Source organism: Buceros rhinoceros, unplaced genomic scaffold (genome assembly GCF_000710305.1).
Source record: "Buceros rhinoceros silvestris isolate BGI_N320 unplaced genomic scaffold, ASM71030v1 scaffold19065, whole genome shotgun sequence".
In the NCBI taxonomy this organism is placed as follows: Eukaryota; Metazoa; Chordata; class Aves; order Bucerotiformes; family Bucerotidae; genus Buceros; species Buceros rhinoceros.
Genome location: NW_010414846.1, coordinates 1 through 6,778, shown reverse-complemented (window position 1 = coordinate 6,778; position 6,778 = coordinate 1). Strand labels below are relative to the sequence as shown.

Here is a 6,778-nt window from a genome sequence, read left to right as displayed (position 1 = left end):
TCAAGCGCTGGGCTACGGACAGACATCGACAAGCGAAAGTGCAAAAAGAACCTCACAGGGTTTGTGTCAATCGTCTCTCAAAGGGCCTCACATCAACCGTGCTCAATTCACACAGAAAAGATGTTCACTTGTTCAGTGGGTTGATGGCTGGTTTGTAACTGCCAGCCCGAGAAACAGAGCTGAGTAACCTCCCAGTCGAAAGAGGATGCGATTTTGTAGCAGTGCTTCTTCTCCCCATGTACCTTCATGGTCTGCCATATAGAGATATTTCGTGTGTGATACACAGGAAGTAGATAATAATAGAGCTTGGTTTATGAAATTGCTTTTTATGGCTCCCCGATCTTCAGCAAATGTACAAATAAATATGAGAGAGAGGGAATAAGATGCACATGCACAGAGCAAAGCAAATACCAAAATGAGATAGCAGCAGCCTGCTAACTGGGAGTCGAGAGCCAAAACCATGAGCAGCATCCAGTTATTTCAGACACCCCTGCCAAGAGACTAAACAGAACACCACAGGCCAGGTGTCAGGGATCATAATCCCACTGATGCCAAGAGAGCTGCTCCCATTTACAGCAAGCCTGACTTTGGCTCTCTCTGTAGTACTAGAAATAATTCATGAAGCACGGACTTGAAAAAGCGGCTGACAAACCCTCCCTGCAACTCCCCCGCTTGCGGTGTAAGGACCCAACGCGGGGCAGCTCTCGCGCACCTGCGCTGCTTTGTGATATGCTGGAAACCTCCCTGGACTTCCACAACCAAGACAATCCCTGCTCATCTGTGTAACTGCTGTGAAAAAAAAACAACCACAAGCCTGCATAAATACCTAAGCGTGTTCTTTCAAGGCCAGATCTGCCATGGAAAACGAGTGGTTTATGGACGAGCCAGAGACTTGTAGAAACAAACCCCTCACCGTGAATGCCACAGTGGACATAACAGTGCCCTCTAAGTGGACCTTTGCTGGGAGAACCCTCAGACTGAGCACAGGGACAGAGCGAGTCAGGCCACCAGGATGGGCCTGAGCTATGTCTCACTTGTACAAAATAAGTTTCCCCACAAGTATGTACATCAGGGTAAATTAGTAAACCATGAGATGTTCCATTTTCTTTTTTTTTTTCCTCAAACATAAAACCTTTGCACTGCTGAAGACTCTACAAGGGTTTTTTCCTCACCATTTTTAAGTACTGTACAGTGCATATCTATCCTTTTACAAGTGGAACCTTGTAGCTATGGAGACGAAGAATGTTAAATCCAAGCTGAAGATAGTATTTCAGTGGGGGCTTATGGCTGCTACATGTGCCTTCAGTGATCTGCTCTCTTCTGTCTCCTGAAGGCTCTGGTACTAATAGCCAAGGCATACTAAATCCCCACACAAATACAGAGTGTTCTTTCTACCAGCCGCAGCCTGCGACAGCGCAATCACCTTCAGCACAGGCTTCCTGATTTATGCCAGAACGAGAATCCTCCAGACACCACCAGCCTGGGTCCTGCAAGGCTGCGCACCAGCTTAGCTTCCCCCGAGCAGAGCAGCAGAACAACACTGCCCTGCTACTGCGACCGCACCTGGAAACCAGGCGGACTGGGGTCCCCTTGTGTTTACTGCCGGGTGTAACAATCGACAGCAACTCCGAGCACAGAATCGCTCCGGCTGGAAAAGACCTTTCAGATCATCGAGTCCAACTGCTAAACATGACTAAATTATGCCACACTGACCTTCTGTTACCAGAGCTGGTAGGACTCTTCAACTTTTTGTTCATCTGCCACGATCCAAATTATCCACATTCCAGTCTCTCAAACACCATCACATATTCCCCATCTCCTGTGCACTATAATCATGACCCAAATTCCATTACAGATTAAGATTTCATGACGTGAACTTTCAGTCATGGCATGCAGATTCACCCGTCTCTTGGTGTAAGTTAAACAGCATTTTATACAAGATAACGAAACTTCAGCAGTGTTAAACTCGAGCATGAGGAGGAGACAGCCTTTCAGGACAAGTTACTGCTCCCTGTGACAGCCAGTGAAAATTCAAAATAACTTGGTTAGCATCACTTACTTTCTACTTGAGCTGCTAACAGGAAAAAAACCCAGACCTTCATTCACATGATACTGGTAGAAGCGACAAGGGTATGCTGGGTGCTTTTCCTTTCCCAAGACAGCACTCCTCCAGAGAAAACAACCCCCAAACTTACACCTCATTCCTTCATCGCTGGGGTTCAAAATCACCTAGAGATTTCAGGTGCTGAAGATGAAACGTGTTAAAGATGCCCACTGTGCGAAAGTGAAAACGTCCACCTTTAAGAAATGCGGATCCCAGACCTGCCGCCTGCTCCACCCCGCCCGTCTGTAACAGCCCTCACAGCCCCTGGCTGCCAAAGCCAGTTGAAACCCAGCACAGTCAAACTCAGTTTGCATCAATAGGTATGAAAACAGTTCAACAGGCACATTAAGCACTCGCGGGTAGGATGGCCACAAGCAACAAAGCAAAATCAACCATGGTCCCCTAACACCAAGCTGAACAACAGGCGGAAGAAGCACTAAGACCTTCCCTTGTTTGTCTTTCCCGCGTTGCTGAGTGAAAATCATAACTCGGCCCTAAGCACGTGAAACTGTTCACTCCAGCGCAGCTGTCTCAAGCTAAGCCTTCACTGATCACTCACATTAAATAAAAAACAAACCTCCAACCGCCCTCTCCCAACCCAGGTATTTCCAAACGGACTGTCTGACTTGGGGCCTCCAAGAGGCTCCAGCTCGGGAGAGGCAGGAAGGCAGGAGGGCAGCAGCCAGGCAGCTCCTACCTTCCTGCTTCTCCAGGAAAAGAAACAAGTGCTGAACTCTAAGGTTGTGCTGCTGTCCTGTTGCCCCCTGGTTTACTCCTGAACCAGAAAATGCAGAAAATCTTTGGCATTATCTTTATATAGGCCATAACCCCTGAAGATTTGACGTGAGGTCTGGAGTGAAGAGGTTTCCATATGTATTTTTAAAGCAGAAAAGGTTCTTTAACTCCTCTGTTTCTATCAATGCACAAAAAAATGGGCCTCTCTTGTAGCCACTGCTAATAAAAGGGGTGCAAACAGAAGAGTAACACTCCAGATGCCTTTATCATACATGTTTACTTCAATTTAATCTATTTTTTCAAATAAGTCTGAATTATTCAAAACAATCACCATCAATTCCCTGTTATTAAGTCAACCTTTCACACTGAGCAAACCTGAAAGAAAAAAAAAAGTCTCATTAATCTTTCTAGTGTTTAGAGACACCTCAAGAGCTTCAAACATTTACCTCTCCTTCCCAGCAGCTGAAATGGTTTTAGGAGGATCATGGTTCATACCTCGCATTCCCTGGAGCCAGAGATGGTATACGTGCAGGGCCCAGATCCGTTAACCGATACATCCATGGTCTCAGAGTTTGTTGGCTTGTAGTCCACGTAATACTCCTGTAAAGGGGAGTTCATTTGCCTTTCGGACTCACGGGCCTTTTTCCTGCGCCTCTTCATGAGCGAGTGCTGCTGGAGCTGTTTCATGCTGGCTGGGTAGCGCTTCCACGACACGTAGATAACCAACAAAATCATGGCCACGGAAAGAAAGAGGGCCACGCTCCCCGCGATGATTTTGTGGAAGGAAACGTGCTCGTACTCTGGTTCCACTCCGGGCGTTGGGAGGTCTGCAGAAGGGCTCGGCATAACAGACGTTGGCTGACTGCTTTCCAGTTTGGAAATGGTGGGTTTGGGAATGAAGACGGGTCTCTGGGGGGTTTTGGGTGCCTGGTATGATCTTTCGGTAACCACCACCTGGATTTCGGCACAGATATTGTATGTTTCCACAGCATCGCTCACTTTTTCACCCTGGATGTGTTTAGGGCCTGCACATATCATAGTGCTCTCCTTATTTCCCTTGAAATTCTTAAGCCAAGTGAACAGAGGGCAAATGCTACGAGTACATTCCCACATATTTCCGGACAGAGTGATGGAGATGAGCGAGATCCACGTATTGATGGTCTCCTGGGAGATGTTGGTGAGCTTGTTGGAATCCAGGTTCAGCTTTTGCAGGTTGGGGAGGCACTGGAAGGTCCCAGGCTCTATCCCTGTAATGTCATTTCCTGATAAATCCAAGTTGTGCAAGGAACTCCAAGTCCACGTCAACCCTTGGCTAATAGACCGGATCCTATTCCACTGCAAATAAATGGAGCGAAGGTTGAAGAGGCGTGGAAAGTGGGCAAAATTGATCTTAGAAAACTGGTTGTGCTCCAAGTGGAGCTCTGTCAACTTCAAAAGGCCAGCGAAAGCATTACGGGATAAGCTTCGCAGGCGGTTGTAGCCCAAATCCAGGAAGTCAAGGTTTCGGCAGTCCTGGAAGATGCGGATCGGCACCGTTTTCAGCGAGTTCGAGCGCAAATGCAAGATCAAGAGTTTACGCAGGCCCTTGAACTGCTCAGACTGCAACACCTGCAGCTTGTTGTAAGAGAGGTCCAGATTGCGGAGGTTGGGGACGGGGTGAAATGTTTTGTTGTGCAGATGGGTAATTTTGTTGGAGCTTAGAATTAATTCCTTCAGCCTGCGGATCCCCTGAAACGCATCCTCATCCACGGAGCTGATGTAATTATGGTCAAGATAAAGCCATATGAGCTGATTCAGGCCCGCAAACTGATTTGATTTAAGCTTCTGAATGCTGTTGTACCGTAACGATAAGCCTTGAGACCCGCCAGAAATATTCTGAGGGATGTCTCTGAAAGCATGAGATTCGCAGTACACAATCTTGCCATCGCATCTGCAGTTCTTGGGGCAAGCTCGCTGAGCCCCCGCAAGCACAACAAACAGCACCATAGGAAGTAGCACTAACACCACACTCATGCCTCTCAGCCGCTTAATTAAATGGAAACCTACAATATTAAAAAGAAAACAAACGTGCGTTGTAAAGCTATTAAAATAAATCGCCAGCAGATTACTAACGTCAGTGGGGGGTCTAATAAAGCCGTAGTGAAGCGGTGCGTTTTGAAGACAACCTGTTTGCCTCCTGTCTTGCACTTTCTGTCGTGCAAATGCCTGTTCCTTTGAGTTCCTGCCTTGCCATCTCCCCCACCCCCCCATCACCAGTACTACTCTTGTTATTCAATTACTTTGAGGTGATTTATGATCCCTTAGGAGGACCAAGAGCCTGTTCTCCATTCGCTTTTCTCCTGTCCATCATCTCTCACTGTAGCTGGTATATCCTTATCACTAGATGCTGAGGTTTTCACAATAAACATATTTGTCAAGTCACTGTGCTGAACACTCCACAGTGCTGGAAAGGAAATGAGCCAAAGCTTCTGCTATTTACGTGCTGCTAAACGTGTTTCTTAATAAAAGCAATTGCAAGTCCATTTTCCCCCCAAATTACAGAAAAAACTGAGAAATGTACTTATTGCAAAGTTTGATTCGTCTTTAAAATGTATATTTATTGTAAAATTAGTAAGTAAAGGCTTTACTTTTTGCACCAACTGATTTGTTTTTACAAATAGGTTTACTCATTATTTTTATGTGCCTAAAATATATAAACAGATGCATAGAAACAAAGTTCTACCATATAGAGAAGTATGTCACATAACGTTGGTACCGACCCTAATACCAAGATAATGGTAGCAGACATATTTCTTTAAAGTGACTCATACTCTTGACACATATTAAAGTTATCTGCATGTAGCTGTGAATACCCAAGCATGTTACTGTCTATGTACATTAGATACTCTATGAAAATACACACACAAATACTTCCACAAACACTGCCTTAGGAGCAGCAAAACACAGAAAGTTTAAAGGGGTCTCTTTCTATTTTGACTCCCCTCTCTCTTTCACAGCTTCGACTGATTTTAAGATCCTGTGTTTGAAATGTCGAGTTTATCATGTAGAGGCAATGCTTTTACATGAGGACAGGCACATTTTGCACATTCTTCAGATAATTATGAAAGGGGGTGGAGGGGCTGTCAGAAAATCCAACACGCATCCGCACGCTGTCCTTAGCCTGTAATGATTTTAGGGCTGGTGCCTCTGTCCAGAGTAACAGTCTTGCTAAGAATTAAAATGTGTTCTTCCAGCAGGAAGTATTTTAAGGGCCAGTATCTCCTCGTTCAGTAATTACTTTATTATTTGTCACACACACAAAACCAACTGCTGTGCTGCAGTTATTTAATCCTATTTTAAACCAAGGGGCAATCTGCAAAATAATTCCTAGCCTAAAATGCCCCTGCCTATTTGTCTCTGCCTTTCATTTTAATGGTTAGATTTTTAATTTAAATCCTCATTTTTTTACTCCTGCCTGTGTGCCAGCAGCAGCCAGCTAGAAATATGTTCTGGCTGGTACAGACTTGGGGGTTGGGGGGGAAGAAGGAGGGAAATAAACCTGTCACACTTGAAAAAATCAGACTGGCAAATGACTGCTGGAAATGTAGCAGCAATCTTAGGGGCATCTTTTCAAAGCCCAAACAAGCCTTTTCAAAACCACCTATACAAGAAAATCACCCCCTCCCTTTTGCTTCCCACATACTGCAAAGTGTTAACAGTCCTTTCTGACAGCCTGAATAATACCACGACGGCTCATCGCACATGAATATAAACCCCGAAGAAATGTGGTGTGAGCGTGCCTCATGCATACATGTACTTATCTCTGCATGTGCAGGTGTGTGGGTGGGCTGCCCAGACAGCCACCGCGCTCTCACAGCCCTCCACTCCGTGCATGCATTTACAGATTAATTACATACAAAACCACTGCAGGAAAAAAGGTGTGTATGTGCTGGGGGGGGG

At 45.6% G+C, this 6,778-nt stretch overlaps 1 protein-coding gene across 1 annotated transcript; it reads right to left on the bottom strand.

Moving 5' to 3' along the window:
- Window positions 1–3,328: 3,328 nt before the first annotated feature.
- Window positions 3,329–4,881, bottom strand: LRRTM4 (leucine rich repeat transmembrane neuronal 4; the record flags this gene model as incomplete). Its single annotated transcript, XM_010137237.1, has 1 exon — window positions 3,329–4,881. A coding segment is annotated over one exon (1,553 nt), but the record flags the coding sequence as incomplete, so codon positions are not given.
- Window positions 4,882–6,778: the final 1,897 nt, after the last annotated feature.